Consider the following 17,528-nt stretch of genomic DNA (forward strand, 5'->3'; position numbering starts at 1 on the left):
CCGCTAAGTGAGATATGAAGGACAACTTTAAGTGCTGGCTTAGCTCCCTCACACGCAGGCAAGTGTTTATGTGTCCAAAACTGAAGAATTACTCCTGATCTTACATTTCCAACGCCAATTCTACTTGAATTGTGTTTTAATACAGGCCCGGCAAATGGAGCATGATTTTTCCCTGCTCAACTAGCCAAGGTCACAGTTTCCCTATAGACTGTTACAGCTATGGGCTAATGCCAAAGCCAGATGGGCTACTCTCACAGTATGGTCTTTTACCTCCTAATTAGAGCTATGCATACATGCACACACACACACACACACACACACGCATACACGTGCATCTGAAGGAAGGAGCGTGAAGGCTGGAAAAACAATCAAGGTGGTAAGACTTTAAGGATGGAGAATATTACAAGATATGAGGTAGAGAATTATGGCTGTATTCATATGGGGTAATAAATACATACTTTCATACATAAGCCAAGTTTCAAGAGGAATGGCTGTTATTATAGTGGAACAGAGTGGGACAGGGTTCCCCACCGAAAAGCCTCTTAGCGCGAGGATCATCTCTGGCCCGTTGCAAGTCAATGGGCAAAGATTATCTTAACGCTAAGATGCTTTGGAGTAACAGGTCTCCTATCTCCCACGCAGGAGGCCAAATATCTACTGCAACAGCCAGAGGACTCCCTCCTCCCGCCCAAACTCCCCACACACACACACACACACACACACACAACATAACACAAATAAAAGCTATCTATCGTTTTTGTAGTTTAGCAGTGAATAGTTGCACCTCTTTGTTACCAGGCTCCTTGCAGGCATGGTGATTCATGTGTGTTTACTTGCTACTCTCGGTGCTTGTTATAAGTCACTCTGGATAACAGCTTCTTAGGCCTAAAATATAAATGTAAAATGAGCTATTAAAAAGGAAAAATCCACCCGTAAGCACTTCAACAAAGTTAAAAAAACAGCTAGTGGCGATGTACCTTGCATTTCTGGGCCCATTTTGTTGTTTGGTGGTGTATCAATGGTAAACGTCAGGTTTTGGTGTCAGTCCCTCAGAATCAAAGAGCAAGGGCTTCTTTCTAGACTCACCATTTTGCACCGACGCTCAACAATCACACAGGGAGAAATCCATTGTCGAGGATGCCGAGAGCTTCAATAGACCAGAATGCAATGCAGCCACAAGACGGAGGGTACGACTCTCGCTTTTCCTTGACTGGAAAAACTCTCGCTCTCTTGCTCTTACTGTGCTATCTCTATCGCTACTACAGTATATCTACATGTGTAACCCACAGCTGAATGCAACCACTCAGGCCCGTTCTCTGGGGGTTGCTGAAAGGCATTCTGGGGAATGTAGGAAATCACTAACTGGGGTAGAAGTAGACGAGGCAGGTTGAGGGAAAGTGGGTACACCACGAAAAGCAATTGATTATATGAAACAGTATCAGAGTATCCAAGGGTGGAACTTTCCTTTAAAGGAGCTGATTTTGTTTTTGGCAAATTGCGTCTTTGATCAACTTACTGTTGATCGGTGTCAATTCCACCTCTGTCAGCCTTGTATATATGTAGTCTACACTCTAGCACACTGTATATGTTCAGTAACTGGCGCTTTCGCATCATCTCGTCTTATCATATGCATCGTAGCGTACCGAACACACCGAGGGGGGAAACTGCTCCCAATCTTCTCATCGCTGCACGGTGAGTTGATCAAAGAGCTCATTCTGCCCAAAAAGTCAATGCGCTCCTTTAAAGCTTACCGGGTTTTGGGGGCTGGGTAAATATTATGGGATGTGTCAGTAATGAGGAATGGGGGGGGCGGCGAGCAGGAAGCGGCTCGTCATGGCGGTGACCTATAGACCATCAGTCACTCTCTATCTGGGCCGCGTCACATCAAACTCTACTACTGTCAAACCCTGCTGCACTCCCAAAACCATCCATCTCTCTCCTAGAGGTTCCTAACTCTCCCTCCTCACCCTGTCGTTCATACTTTCCAGTCCTCCGCCACTTTCTCTCCCCCCTCTCTTTCTCCGTTTCTCTCTCTGACCCTGTCAACCCCTCTGCTCTCTTCCTCTCCTTTCTTTCCCTCCCTCCATCTCACCCTGACAGCCCCCCCCCCCACCCCCCGCTTCTTCTCTTTCTGCCCTCTTGCTCACGTCGGTCGGGCGATGTTAGCCAAAACGTCAGCTGTGACAAGGCACAGCTGTCTACCCGTAAACACGCTCATCTGTCTCTCTTGTGCCGAGTTATGAGCACACACACACACACGTCTCCGTTTAACATTCAGTTCTAAAACAATTTTGGGCCGGAGTCCAACCAAAGCAACATGTTGACCCACGGCGAGGGGGAGAGCGATGGAGCTTCGGGGGCCGATGGAAACGACAGGACGCGAAGACCGAAACGGTTTGGAACGAGTTGTGGCTCCCGAGGAAGTGACTGGGAGATAAGAGAACAAGACGCTTTGTCTTTTGGTTTGCATTTTACAAGTTCTGCATAACCGTGAGTAGGGCTATGCAAATGGGGGCCCCACCTTGATGTTGCTTGAGGGGAGAATGCAGGCACACACACACACACACACACACACACACACACATACCTGCTCGCATGCATGCGTACCCAAACAGCTCAGATCTTCTTGTAGATCTTTCCACCGAACACAGTTTAGTATTCACAGCACAAACTCACACACCTACCACTTCCTCTGTCGCAAACAAGAACCCGAACACACACACACACACACACACACACACACACACACAAGGTGACAACAGCATCAATTCCCTCCCTGCTATCCGGTTTATCTGGACTGGTGTCGGTGCCACAGGGCAGCTAACAATGAGCCCATCCTAATGTTGTTGAGATCTGCAGAGCAGCAGAGCCGGGAGCTGTGTGATCCTCAGGTTAAACAAAGCCAAGCAGCCAGGAGGGCCAGGAGAGAGAGGGATGACAGAGAAGGAGGAGGAGAGGGGGGGGGGGTGAAAGGAGGGAGGAGAGGTGAGGAGATGGGTGAGAGGAGAAGAGAGTGAGACTGCAGGGAAAGTGAAAATAAAAGGACGGAGGAGGTGAGGAAAGGTGTGAGAGAGGGTGTCCCGACATTCCTCTGGGTCTCTTCTGGCCTGGGTTCAGCTGTCAGCACGTGGCATGCAGAGTCCAACCACCCCTCCACACACACACACACACACACACACACACAGCCTCAGACTAGCTTCCCATCCCACCAGTCCGCTCCTCTCACCCATGGGAGGGGGGATTGACCTGGACCCGTCCAAATGCCGCCAGGAGGGTTGGATGATCCTGCTTAGGCAGGGTGTGTTGCGAAGCAAGCTAATGAGAGGCCGGTGTGTGTGTGTGTGTGTGTGTGTGTGTGTGTGTGTGTGTGTGTGTTGGCTGGCTTTACTAAGGGGCTGAGCTCTGGGTTCAGCCACCTAGGGCAATCTGCCCAGTGATGCTGGGACACACATGTGACCCCTTCAGACCTGCGGCCTGGATTACTGTTACCACCACCCTGCACCGGTGTGTGTATGTGTGTGTGTGTGTGTGTGTGTGTGTGAACATATGTGCATGTGTGTTGTGCGCGCATGCGATTCCAGAAGAGAGTTAGTTGTTTCTGCATGCGTTCCAACAATCAGCATTAGCTCACCCAGCCACACGCTTTTAATCTCCTTCATCCTAATCATCAGCACTTTTAACAATTACCAAAATCCCAAAGTCACTTCTAATGCCCAAGGGACTGTGGAAGTAAATTAGTTCTTTAGCTAACCCCAGCATATTTACAACGCCGCTTTATGGCTGTTATGATGTTGATGAATGCGCGCTGCCCCTGCCAAATAAACTTATAATCGAGTGATAAAATAATGAATGAACTCCGGGTGGAACAACAGTCCATGACGCCTGCCAATTTCCTCACCTCTTTGTGTGTGTGTGTGTGCGCGCATCTGCCCCTCCTGTGTGTACCGTCTAGGGGCAGTGTGTGTGTTTAATGCTTACACATGCAACAAGGGTGATATATCAGGACCACACACTCTTACACACATGTCCAGCAGAGATGGGAGGAGAGGTCAAGCCCCCTGAGGCTCATCTCTGTGTGTAATGTGTGTGTGTGTGTGTGTGTGTGTGTTTAGGCATCTGTCCAGAAGTTGTGGCTGCGATATATTTGGATGTGTGTGTTCACATGTGCATAATTTTACACATGGGCATGTTCAACTGCATACCTGTCTGTCCATCTGCCTGCCTTTTTTTGCCCGAGGCGTTAGAGAGAGAGAGAGAGAGGGAAAGAGAGAGAGAGAGAGAGGGAGAGAGAGAGAGAGATCCCAGCCTCCGGCCTGATTGGCTGGCTTCTCTCTCTCTCTTTCCCCTGGCCTTTCCATTCTGCCACATCAGCTGAAACCTCTTTTCACAGCTCCTGTTGCTCTCAGCTCGTAAACTCACACACACTTCGCTTTTTCACTGCAAAGCAGTTATGGGGGAAAGAGAGAGACAGAGAGAGAGAGAGAGAGAGAGAGAGAAGGGGGATAAGGCTCTGCTGCCTGCTTCCTTTAACAGGCAGCTCCAGCAATATGGTTCATATTCTTTCCGTCGCTCTCCTCCCTCTGTGCGTCTCTCTCGCTCTCCTTTCTCTCCATTGCATTCCTTCTCTGGTCTTTATCCTACCCCCCCAAAAAAGAAAAAAAAAACGACCCAGTGGATATTCTCTAATCATTTAGCCTAAGGATGCATGTAGGCTTACCAGGCTCCTGCTTACTTATCCATACAGCCCAGAAAGCCTGGTGCAGCCATGCATTATTCATGAAGGGGAAACCTAAGGGTGGATTGGAGGGGGTGAAACCGGGTGTGGAGTTTCGAACATACAAACAATCAATAAACGGGTGTAGAAATAGCGCTCCCTTTGATACGACACCCAATTTGACCTACTAACACTCTTATTCCACTCTCCGTGCTCAATCCCCCGAATGCCCTCCCAAGAAGATTTCCAGCAATTTTTTTTTTTTTTTTTTTGGGAGTCTTTTCTCCGTTTTTTTTTCCTCCTCTGTAGTTGAAACACTTAGCCTAGTTAGCTAGTCTTTTATCCGGCGCAATTAGCCGGCGATTAATGAATTATTGAGAAACGGGAAGGGGGATTAAATTTTAATGTGGATCTGAGAGGGAATAGTTGTAGTACAAGTCACCCGCGAGCAGCGAGCGAGGAGACGCCCACCCTCGGCAGCCGTTTACAATAATCTACAGCCGTTTACTAAAGTATGGAGAGAGAGAGAGAGAATGTGAGAGGAGGGGAGGGGGTAAACGGTGGATGAGAGAATGGCTTTGGCCTCAAGAACAGAGGGGGGGGGGGGGGGGGGGGGGGTGGGGGGGGGGGGGGGGTGGGGCTGAAATCAAACTTGCAAAAAGGGGCCAAAAGCTACAAAACTCCATATGCTGTGATCGGCGGAGTGACCAAAGCCAACATTCTCTCTCGGTTTCTCTCGGTTTACCCTTTGTGTGTGTGTGTGTGTGCATCCTCCAGTGTGACCTACTGTCTTTGATCCAGGTGTGTGTGTGTGTGTGTGGGTCACCGCCCCCCCCCCCCCCCCCCCCCCCCCCCCCCCCCCCAAACTCCTGTGCAGTAATGTAAGATTCGATCTTTCATTAGGGCGGCCGTGTAAGGCCGATAATAGGAGATGCTGAGATAAGGATAATGTATGTCTGGGGGGGAAAGCTCTTCCAAGGTGATCGTTCTGGTTCAATTCTCCCTTCCTCAAGCAGAACCTGTATTGGCACTTGAGACTTAACCGGTATTGATTTACTTAGGGTTAGGACTGGCTCTCCCCTCCCTCCTTCCCTCCCCCCTTCCCTCCCCCAACTCTGCTCTCTCTCTGTTTCTCTTCGCAGCAACTATCACCCATTGGTGCCTGTCTTTGTTACATCCCTCCCTCTCTGTCCTTTCCCTTCATCTCTCATGATAGAGTAGTCACTAACATCAGTCAGTCGCCATAAACTGAGCCGCCATCAAAGCAAACGAATGCAATTACATTTTCATCCCGCATATTCAGGCAGCGTATACCATGCATGACTTCAAAACTGGCGGGTAAACTCCACTTTGCAGATAAGCCAAGTCCGAGGCTGTATCCTCCGCTGGGCGCCTCCTCTTCCACTTCACCTCTGTCACTCCGCAACGCGTCTTCGGGTGCGTTGGCGGCGGCTGCCGCGGCGCTATAATTAGTGGCTGATGTGACACATGTTTCTAATTTGCCACGTCTGGTCAGTGCTTCGGGAGGAGTGACGGAGCGAGATAGAGATGGAGACAGACGGAGAGTGACAGGAGGAAAAAGAGGCAGAGAGGGATGGAGGGAGGGAGGGAGGGAGGGGAGCTGACGGAGGCGACGGAAATAGAGACGGTACGAGAGGAAGAAAAATATGAGGAAGGGGGAGGGGAGGGTGTGAAAGGAGAGGAGAGGAGGAAGAAGAGAAGAGGTAGAGGAGGAAGAGAGCGGGAGCCAAAGATTGCTCACGGAGGCGGAAAGAAAGATGGGAGGAGAGGCGGAGGGGAAGCTGCAGGTGGACGGTGGAAACTTCAAAGCGGCACATCCAGCCGAGGTCCAGAGGTTAACAACGTGACAGTCCATTTGCTACACAGACAAGATGTGAACCATACATGCGCTCCTGCGCCCGATTGATACAGCCTACTGCCTCTGCTTACTTTTCGCCTCATTTTCAGAAGTACAAACCAGATGTGTGTGTGTGGGCTCGGGGACTTTGTCCTTCGGAGATACGCGCTATTTGGACAGGCATGGAGTTCTTAACATATTTCAGCCAGGGCCAAAACCTAGTCTTGCCCTGAGGCCAGACGAAACTAGTGCTAGTCTTGTCGTGTGGAGGCCCCGGCAGAAACAACTATGAGGCTGCGTAAAACGGCCTTTAAGCATCCAAGAAAATAAGTCTTAATAAGTTGATTAACAATGAATTAAGCTTCATATAGTATACAATAGGCTTTGCATTTGGAAGATATAAGCAGGCAAATGTGCGAGAATGATAATGGAGGCCCAGGCCTGCGCGGCGTCAAAGCCACCACCCCTCTAATTGTCATCTGGGCCCATTCCCTAAACCATGACGCCCACCTCACAAAAAACCTCCATTAGGAAACAATGGGCGCACAATCACCTGTAAGGCCTCGAAAAGCCCAGACTGTTAGCTTCTCAGTGAAAATTACCCTCCCGTGTCCAACTCTACTCCCCGCGGGGTGAATCCACCCACCGCTGACAAAAAGCCCTCATTAAGGGCTTCATGCCTGGCTCCACAGCGGGGGGCCCGCACTCACGGTCACATCTGTGGAAAGAGACAGGACCGGGGCAGGCTGCAGCTTACAGCACACGGGACGCACTGAGAACCTGTTATGTCGCCGAAAGAGCCCCCGGCATGGGCGTCAGCTGGGGACGACAACCTTAACCTACCTCAACCTAACTGAGTCCGACTTGATCTTGCTGCTCTTTAGCATTAGAATGGAGAGTAAAGATCAAGAAAAATCACCTGTAATGTATTTGGAAGCTACAGACTAGTATAAAAAAATCACATCAGGGGAGAAATCAGGACCAGTGTTCCCTCCAAGCTGATAGTTTGGTGACTTATGTCTAATAATTTATCAAGCTGACTAAATAGTAATATCTTAGTCATTAGTCATTGATCCACTTTGTACCCAGAAATGTAGTCCAGCTATAGCCTATAAGTGGGTTTGGAGTTTTTAAGGCAAATGATATTAGATGCAGAGTGTAGTGAATTGACCATCACTAATAGCCCCACATCACCTCCACACCAGCCGACTTGTTATTCTCCACCCCCCCCTCCCTCCCTCCTCCAACCGCCACCGGGCGTCCATTCAGACACAGGGAAATTGGCAGAGGTGTGAGGAAAGTGGTGTCGGTCGTTAAGGCGGACGGCTGAGAGGTGTTTAAAATGACATTTCCTCAGCTAATGCCTGACACCTTCTCCAGGGGAAAAAAAAAAAAATGCAAATGAACGCGACGGAGTGGCCAGACGGGGCGGTTTGGAGGCCTGTGGGCCAGGGCCTGCACTTTAATCAAGGTCATCCAGCAGCACCAATTAGAGCATCAGACCGGTCTTTATTATCCCGCACACACCAAACAGGCCTCGTCCACTGGCCCGAAGCTCATAAAGGCAAGTGCTTTTAATATAATAAACACTGCAGCAGGCATTTCCATTATATTCTACATAAGTGTGACAAACTCACAACTTAAATATTGCCCGCTGTGAATTAGGACCGTTTTCAGTGCAAGTCTAAATGTATTAAATGTCTTAGTTTCTTTATAGATTTTTTTTGCGCTCTTGTTAAATTATTAACAATTGGCTTTGTGTTATTTTAGGAAGAAGGTGCCACGAATTAATGGAAACCCTAAGGAAAAATCACTAATATTCCCACAGGGACTTATAGTGTGTCTGTGGTGCGTGATAGAGAATTTATAGCGGCCTTATCGCACTTTATGGGTTTTTTATGTCTCATATGGTATTACTAGCCTATACTATTCCTATAGGGACTTGTGGTGTGTGTGTGTGTGTGGTGCCCAGTAGTGAGTTCATAGTATAGTGAGTTAACTTAACGTTGAGAAAACGTTGTCATAAAATCCCCTGCTCGCTACAGATCTTGCGTTTACTAACGTGAAATGACACTAATTAGAGATTTTTGCGTGGGCTGACAACTTGGCGTGTAAACCTGCAATTAATAGGCTACTAAAAAAAATAATAAATAAATAAAATAATGTCTGCAAGCCACAGAACTCTTACCTTTCGTTCAGGGAATTCCAGTAGATGGGCTCCATATTGCTGGCCGTCGTCCCCAGTAAATCCAGTAAGAATACCAGCAGGATCCCCAATCCATTCCCACTGCCTCGACACGCCATTTCAACCCCGACACCCCGAATATGTAGCCCCATTTAAAAGAAATGGGATATATTTTCTATAGCTTCTATGCTGTTGCAGGGAGACTCTCCAAACAAAGGATATTCGACTATAGCCGAGCAGGCTATAGGTAAAGACAGTCAAAGTGTGAGGAGAAAGCGTGCCTTGTACAACCGCATGGATATCAGCCCAAAATTAAACAAATCAAAATTAATCAAATCAGAACCACACGCTGAAATGTACAGGAGAAACTTCAATCCGTGCGTCTGGACGGACGTCTCCAAATTCGACGCTATTTTCTGCGCGTCCACGGCCGTACTATTTGAACGCCAATCCCATGACTTTCCAATTATTTTGTCGTTTAGTCCCTCTTTCTTCCGAAGCAGCGCTCCTTAGCTCGCATATAACTCCAGTGAATCGATTTCTGAAATTTATCGCCACCCAAGAGCTATTTCTGTTGCCTTTCGGTGCGCCCTAATTGTCTTTTTCCAAACAATGTTCCCTTGTTCTCGGTGCCGACTCTGTGTGATTTCTCTCCCATTACCCTGTTTTCTCCCGCAGAAATCCACCTCCCAACAGATCAGGCTGGATTGAGAAGAAATATAGTCAGTCTGTTGAATAGAAACAGTCGAGATCAAGCCCAAACGGTGAAGGTACGGCGTTTAAAATGGAAAAGATGTGACTCCTGTCCACAGCTCCATCCTCATAAGGACATGTTGATGCTCGGTGGGTTTAGTCAATGCGCATTACAATCCTTACTCTCCTCTCTGAAAACACATAAAGGCAGAAAATACAGGCTGTAAATCCGCAAATCCTCCAGCAGTGGATTCTTTGAAATTAATAAAATCACACGATCCAAGTCGATGATAAATCCAAGAATCAACTCAATCTACAAACAGAGGAAAACGGAGAAAAGAAACAAACTCAAGCGCTAGAAAAGCATCTCCAGCCTAATAATGCCGCACAAAAGCGCAACATGAAACTTGTGAAGTGCTAAAAAATTAAAAATTAAAAATAAGCTGCGAGTTGTGCGCATCGGTCCCTCTCGGTAAAATTGACGCCTATCTGATGTGGCGCATCATTTGGAGAGCTGGACGCGTCGCTTCTCGGCCAGAGGAAAGCGCTTCATTCGTTATCTCCTCCGTCTCTCTGCCTCAAAATCCCACTGGTTTGACTTGCCCTAATGCTCGCAGCGCATTGACAGACCGACTGGCTTGTTTGAGAGAAGGGGGAGGGAAAAAGGGGACGTGGATGAATGAAAAAAAAAAAAAAAATCCCCATCCTCCGACTGGCAGGCAGGGCGCACTGACGGAGCGCAATTCTTCCAGGCTTTTTCGGGGGGGGCGGTATCGAGTCCCTTTCAGCACCTCCTCCCTCCCTCCCTTCTCTCTGAGTTTCAGGGGCCCCCCGACTCGGACCCCCGGACTCCCTGGCGCTCTATTCTGCCTCCTTTCAAACGCTCAAGAAGACCGACACCCCCCCCGCCTTCCCCCCCCCCCCCCCCCCCCCCCCTCCCCCTCTAGACGCTCACCACCATGCGTCCTCCACTGCTGAGCGCCATGATGGAAGAGCAAGAGCGCCCTCAATGCATTTACCGGGCATTTCACATGTGGCACTGGAAAAGAACTATACTGTAGTAAATGCTATATAAAATTTTACAAGGATACTACGCAAATATCACAGCAAAGCTCTAAATCCCTGTAGGAGTATTATAAGAATATTATAGTAATACCATAAGAGATAAAATACCATAAAGTAGGGTAAAGTCTGTATGAGCTCATTATTGAGTGTCACAGTCGCACTATAAGTCCCTATAGGAATATTATAGGAATATTATAGTGATACCATAAGAAATAAAAATACCATAAAGTAGGATAAGGTCACTATGAACTGGTTATTGAGTGCCACAGTCACACTATGAGTCACTATAGGAATATTATAGTGATACCATAGCAGATAGGAAATAAAATAGCCTACTATAAAGAATTATGAGGTCACAGATGCTCATTGGAAACAATGTGGGACTGGATTGGTTTCCTCATCATTCACCTCATAACTCTGTAGCCCAGTCTAAACAAGAAAAGAAAAGAAAAGTCCCCCTTTCTCTCTGTGTGGGTCGGTGTGGCCCTCCCTGTCCTCCCACCCAGATCCAGATCCCCTCCGCCTGCTTGACAGAGCCGGGGGGAAGTATGGCCCGGGTCCCGGCTCCCGGCTCCCAGCGCTAAAACACTTCAAAGTGGTGCGTACAAGCTTGATGAGGTGCAGGACGGCCTGGGTGACAAGCCCGCTGAGGGCCACACACACGACTGTTTACACTGGGGCCCCGGTCGCCAAGAACACTGACACTGACACACACACACACACACACACAGGGCCATGTACCAGATGGATGATGGGAAGAGACTGTCAAAACTTTGCCTGCACTGCCCCCATGTGGTAGATATGGCGCACAAACCAGTCTGTACTGTACTTTACTACTGTATATTAATATTAATGGGTGGTTTAATATTAATTAATATGAAACCAAATAAACTACAATATCCTAGAGTCCTGTAGTTTCCTATAGTTTCAGTCTATCCTTCTATATTCTTATAGTTTTTAAAGGCTGCACTTGAAAAAGAACAAACACACCTAATATATGTGTGAATGCAGGGCTAGTTGAGGCTCTTTGGCATGTGATCTCAGGTGGTGTCACGTCTCAGGTCAATGACATCATCAGTCTGCGCGGAGGCCTCGGGTAGCTTCAGCGGGTAGTCGAGTGCAGAGACTCCGTCAGATCCACAAACTGTCGACGGAGAGAGAGAGAGAGAGAGAGAGAGAGGAGAGAAGAAGGGAGCAAGAAAAAAGAAAGGGAGGTCAGAGGTCAGCGTCTTGCTCAAGGGCACTTCAGCAGGGTGGATGTTTGCTGACGCAGCAGCTTGAACCCGGGGTCCAATGGTTGAAGGCCAGTCTCTCTGAGTCAGACAAAAGTCTGAACATCTGCCTCCGTAATGCCAAAGTCACAGTGTATTTTCTACAGGAATTGTAATTGCATGTTATGAGATCCAAAAGAGGAGGGAATACAGCGGAGAGATTTTACAGAGCTGGTCAGAGAGAGAGAGAGAGAGAGAGAGAGAGAGAAAGAAAGAAGAAGAAAGTATCTGTGCAGCGCTGACCTCTGGAAGCCTTGGCAGGGCAGATGACAGAGCTAAATGTAGTGGAGGAAGACAGACTGGTTTAGAGACAACAGCAGCTCAGAGGTGGAGCTGGCATGAAAAACAAACCTTCTGCTCCGTCTGGGAAGCTATCTGTGTGGGAAACTGGCTGGTTTGGCATTTCCGATATATCAGCGTGTGTGTGTGTGTGTGTGTGGGTTGTGTCAGAGATGACTTACTCATTTTTAAGAACTGTAGAGTTATCCCATACCTTTTACATCATAGCTGCCATACTGCTAAATTACTGAATGTAAAGATGACCAAGATGTAGTGTAAGTAGAGTGATATGCATAGTCTACTTTCTATCATTGACGTTCCAGTGTGTGTGTGTATGTGTGTGTGTGTGTGTGTGCATTTGTGTAAGAGAAAGGAAGAGTTTGTGTGTGCGCGATATAGAGAGATGATGTATATGTCTGTTTATACACTTATAGCTAGCTTTTAGTGTGTATGCATATGTATGTGGGAGAGTATGTAAGAGAGAGAGAGAGAGAGAGAGATAGAGAGAGAGAATGAAAGAGAGAGATAGAGCTAGTCTCTGGCTGATGTGCTGGTGTTTAGTAGTGTTCATTTATTCATGCTGACCTCATTAAGCGAACTGACCTTCAACTCTCTCTCATACCACATCTTCTCCCTGGTGACTCTGGCTAAACTCCGCTCCAGCTGCCAGACCCTACCACACACACACACACACACACACACACACACACACACACACACACAGGCATGGGCAACACTTACGCATTGCACATACATATACATGCAGACACACACCCAGTGATCACTTACAGTAAGCACAGTGTTAATGTTAGGCATGTAGCGATGAGGGTTAAGGTTAAGGATAGGGGTTAGGGAATGAATGCAGTTAATGTAGTGTGGATGTAGTGTACACACAAACACGCAAGCACACACACACACACACACACCACACACACACACGCACACACACATGCACTACCACTCTGAGCCTATCTTGGCTCAGTGTGAATTTCATATCCCGGCAGGGTGCATGTTTTCCTGTTTCACGACTGGGTAATGTGGCCACCGTGGGTGTCTGTGTTTGTATATCTTAGTGAGTGTGTGTGTGTGCATGTGTGTGTGTGTGACTACACGGTATCCTCGCCTGCTTTGCATTTGATAGATCTCAGCTGCATGTCTGTCCTGGAGCATTTGTCTGTCATTCTGTGCTTCCTTCTTGCACTGCTGCTGCATACACTCCTCCACCGCCGACACACACCTCCTCACATCCTGCTGAGAGAGAGATAGAGGGAGAGAGAGAGAGGGTGAGAAAGAAAGACAGGGAGAGATGAGGGGTTGCACATGTGATGTGCAGTTCAGACATGGAATGTACAAAATGAACTCGCTGATTCTGCGTCAGTAAACAATTTGTACCTGACAGTTGATCTCTCAGACGCACACCTACTTGCATTTGCATAATTAGGCAGTCTCTCAAACACACACACACTTGCATGCACACACATATGCTTGTTTTGCTATACTTGTGAGAACAATTGACTACATTAATTCCCTAACTCCTAACCCCAACCTTGACCTTCACCACTACATGCCTAACCTTAACCCTAAACCCCTGAAACTAGCCTTAGCCTTAAAGCTGCACTAGGCAAGATGTTAATGTAAAAATACAGCCGTCTTATTGACCTAAATCACATAGTGGGGCTGCAATAGAGAAGAGCGTCCCATCCCCACTAATTGAAATGCCATAGATTTTCCCTATTTGCCCAAAGTAATTTCAGGTGTCAGGTATGGTCAGTGATGTGACATCTTCTCTACGCACAGCAAGTGATGAATGAAAACATAAGAGCGAAATACAAAACTGTCTCCTAAACAGTAGTGAGCAAACGCCCCTTCCAGAGAAAGCTGGACTCACCATCAATAGCTGAACCTCTTCACCACCCACCCATAAGCCATGAAGGAGAAAAGAAATGAAGTCTAAGGAGTGCGGTGCAGTTTACTGACGTCACATTATGTAATTTCTGGGTATTGCAGTCCTCAAAATTCAAACTTGCCATCTGTTATTTGCTGGTCTTTGGTGCCAGGTGATGTCACCATCTGTTGTACTATGTAGAAGGTGACATCACCTGGTACTAAAGATCAACCAATAGCAAATGGCCATTTCAGTACCCTACTTTTCACCATTAGATGTCAGGCTTCACAACAAATTTTGGTTTGGGGTTTAGTTACTCTTTAACCTTAAACCCAAGCCTTAACCCTAAACTAGCCCCTTGTAGAAGTGAGGGCCATCCAAACTTTGGTCGAATATTCTCATCTTTCTAATCTTGTGAAGACAATTGGTGCAAGAAGACACACACTTTCCCCCAATTGGGCTTTGGGTTCCATATCCTCTGTTTGTCTCCATCTCTCCTCCTCCTCCTCCTTTATTTCATCCCTGTCTTCAGCAGGCTTCCTCAGCACCATGCAGCGCTCCACCAACCTGCTGCTACACCTGTTCCCCGTGCCTCTGCTCGGCCTCCAGCCTCCCTAAGCCTCCCCAAGCCTCCCCTCCAGCCGCTGTGGAAGAGGGGGAGGGAGGGAAGGTGGCGACGGAGGGGCGGAAAGGACGGACAGACGACGGTCAGAGCAGGGACAAGTGTTGGCCGCGTTGCCCGGGGGCAGGTAGACGGAGTCTAGGCTCTTGCTGCTCTACCTTTCCCCAGAGTGCAATTACACAAGCAATTACCCCGACTGGGCCCCGCACCCCCGCTAAGCCGCCAACCACACATCCAATCTGTCAGGGCCGGCCGGGATACTGGGCGCTTAATGTACTTCAATAGGCTCCCCTTCATGATAACTAGCTACGGAGATCGCCAGAGGGGAATGTGGAGCGGGAGGAGGAGGAAGTGGAGAGTGCGAGAGGATGAGAAGAGGAAGAGGTGAAGGGTGGGGTGGGATGGGATGGGGGGGACTCTAGAAGCACACGTGTGAGTACATATTCTAAGTAGATATTCTATATGTATGAGGGCTTATATATCCGTGAGAGAAATATCAATGCGGAGCTATACTCGGCTCTACATGTCAGCTACAGTAGAACGTGTGCAATACGGTGATATGACACATCTTTACTTATTAATCTCCTCAGCTATTTCAGATGGAAATCCATGGTGTGTGTGTGTATTTCTGTGTGTGTCTCCACATCTGGAGTGAATAAGAGGGAGATCAGACTGCGGAGTGAAATGAAACCTCTGGTAGTGTTCTTTTTCCCCGGGTTCAGAGCATGTGGAGGAATACATGTCGCTGAATAGGTGCCAATTATTTTCACTTCTAATGTAAACCAGAGAACAAGGACGCGTCAATCATCGGCGCAGCCTTTTGGAATGGAAATGGGATGTATTCATAGGAACGCGGCTATTTTGGCGGCTGATGAAATGTGTTGGATGGGACTTGTAAAAATATCCCTTGACACTTCATGCGGAGATTCAGGCTTTGTAAGTAGAACCTCAGTTATCTGAACCTCAGACTTCAAATCCGATCGGTCTGTCTATAATGAGCAAAAAATGTGGCAATGTGAAAATCATATTCTATTGATTGTGAACAATCAGAAGTTTCCTTTTTGATATGTGCACATAAAGGCACCTAGATTTACTTTTTGGGGATTTAGCTCTTATTCTAACTAGTGCAAACAGGAGAAAACATTAATCAATATAACTGGCACTCAAGAAATGCAAGCGACAACAATACAGTGCTACGAACTGGAAAATGGTTGTCGGATAGGTTGTTTAGAAAGTCGAGTCAATAAACATAAGTGCTCTAAATATTTCATTCTCCCAAAAATACCCTTCAGTCCTGAGGCAGTTAAATAAGTCCCATCCCATTCCTTCTTATATGGTTTGCCTTTTGTTTTTGCTTGGCAGTTTTTATGTGTATCAGTAGGGTCTACCTCTTTGTTGTTTCAGAGCCTGCTCCTTTTCTTCTTCTGCTCTCTTCAGGAGGTCCTCCATCCAAGGTGAGACCCCTTCTGTTTCCCCCACCTCATGCTGCTCTGACTTGGGTCTGACAGGTGGAAAACCTGGCTCTTAGCCGGGCTTTGTGGATCTGCGGTATTAACCACCGGAGGGCAAAACCTTTCTCCTATTGCTGTCAGGAATTGACCAGATGAGTACACCATGGGTTCCAGATCATACTGATTGTTTTGGTGTTAGTTTAATATACACTCAGAGTCAGTAGCCACTTTATTACCTAGCTAGTACCTGGTTGGACCCCCCTTTTGCCTCAAGAATAGCATAAATTCCCCTAGGCATGGCTTCAACAAGGTGCTGGAAATGGTCCACAGGGATCTTGGTCCATCCGGACTCGATGGAAACGTGGAGTCAGTTCCTGCAGATGTTTTGGCGGCACGTTCATGCTGCAAACTTCCTATTTCAGCTCTTCCCAAAGGTTTCTATTGGGTTGAGATCTGGGGAATGAACTAAAGCCACTGTCACATCCGTGGAACCATCCTGAGACGACGTTATCCTCCTGGAAGGGTCACCTGGTCAGTTTAGGTACGCTGCGACATTCAAATGATGCTGCATTGGTACAAAGGGGCCTAATGTGTACCGAGAAAACATTCCTCACATCATTATACAACCACCACTCTGTATTGTTGACACAGGACAGGATGGATCCGTGGACTCACGCTGTTCAAATTCTGCCCCTACCCTTTGTTGGACCAGGGAATGCTTTTCCTCTCTTCAATTGTCCAGTTTTCTTGATCACATGCCCACTGTGGCCCCATCTTCTTGTTCTTCGCTGACAGGAGTGGACCCTGGCGTGGTCCTCTGCTGCTGTAACCCATCCGCTTCAAGGTTCGACGAGTTGTGTGTTCTGAGATTCCCTTCTGTACACCGCTGTTGTACTGAGCTGTTATTTGCATACTTGTGGCCCGCCTGTCAGCCGGAGCAAGTCTTGCCATTCTCCTCTGACTTCTCTCACCACCGAGGTGTTTTTCACTCTCAGGACTGCAGCTGACTGGATGTGTTTTGTTTATCACACCATTCTTGGTCAATTCTATAGTATAGAGAATCCTAGGAGGATAGCCGTTTCTGAGATGCTGCATCCGGTGCGTCTTCTGTGTGTAAACTTTTAGTCGAACAGTAACTGAACCTCTCGGCCCTGTCTGCATGTTTTATTCTTATTGCCACTCAGTGTATATGTAGAATTACATTTGGTTGGATATAATCTATTAACTATATAGAGCCGGGTCAGAGCGAAGCCCTTACTCAGCACCTACTGAACAGATTCAAAGTCTCCCTGAGATGAAGGACCCAACCCTCTGACATTTTGAGAAATGTCATGTATGACAACCTCTAAAAGCTGCAGGAAATCTGTTCCTTTTGCTCCATGCTCTAAAAAGCCTGCTCCTCTCCAAAGCAGCGTCAGAGTGACAAACCAGAGAGTAGTTTAGACATTTAGCATCTTCGGCTGCAGAGCTGCGCGCTCCTCCTCCTCTCCATGCTAATTTAGCCA

The 17,528-nt window shown here is 47.6% G+C and overlaps 1 protein-coding gene across 1 annotated transcript in view; it reads right to left on the bottom strand.

Annotated features, from left to right (window-relative positions):
* Positions 1 to 10,044, bottom strand: part of efnb3b (ephrin-B3b) — a 71,862-nt gene extending 61,818 nt beyond the window's left edge. Inside the window, exon 1 of the mRNA XM_071916263.2 lies at positions 8,761 to 10,044. Within this exon, the coding sequence (XP_071772364.1) occupies positions 8,761 to 8,909 (149 nt within the window). The 5' untranslated portion in view covers positions 8,910 to 10,044. The remainder of the gene's footprint in view (positions 1 to 8,760) is intronic.
* Between the last annotated feature and the right edge of the window lie 7,484 nt (positions 10,045 to 17,528).

This window comes from Centroberyx gerrardi, chromosome 23 (assembly GCF_048128805.1).
Source record: "Centroberyx gerrardi isolate f3 chromosome 23, fCenGer3.hap1.cur.20231027, whole genome shotgun sequence".
In the NCBI taxonomy this organism is placed as follows: domain Eukaryota; kingdom Metazoa; phylum Chordata; class Actinopteri; order Beryciformes; family Berycidae; genus Centroberyx; species Centroberyx gerrardi.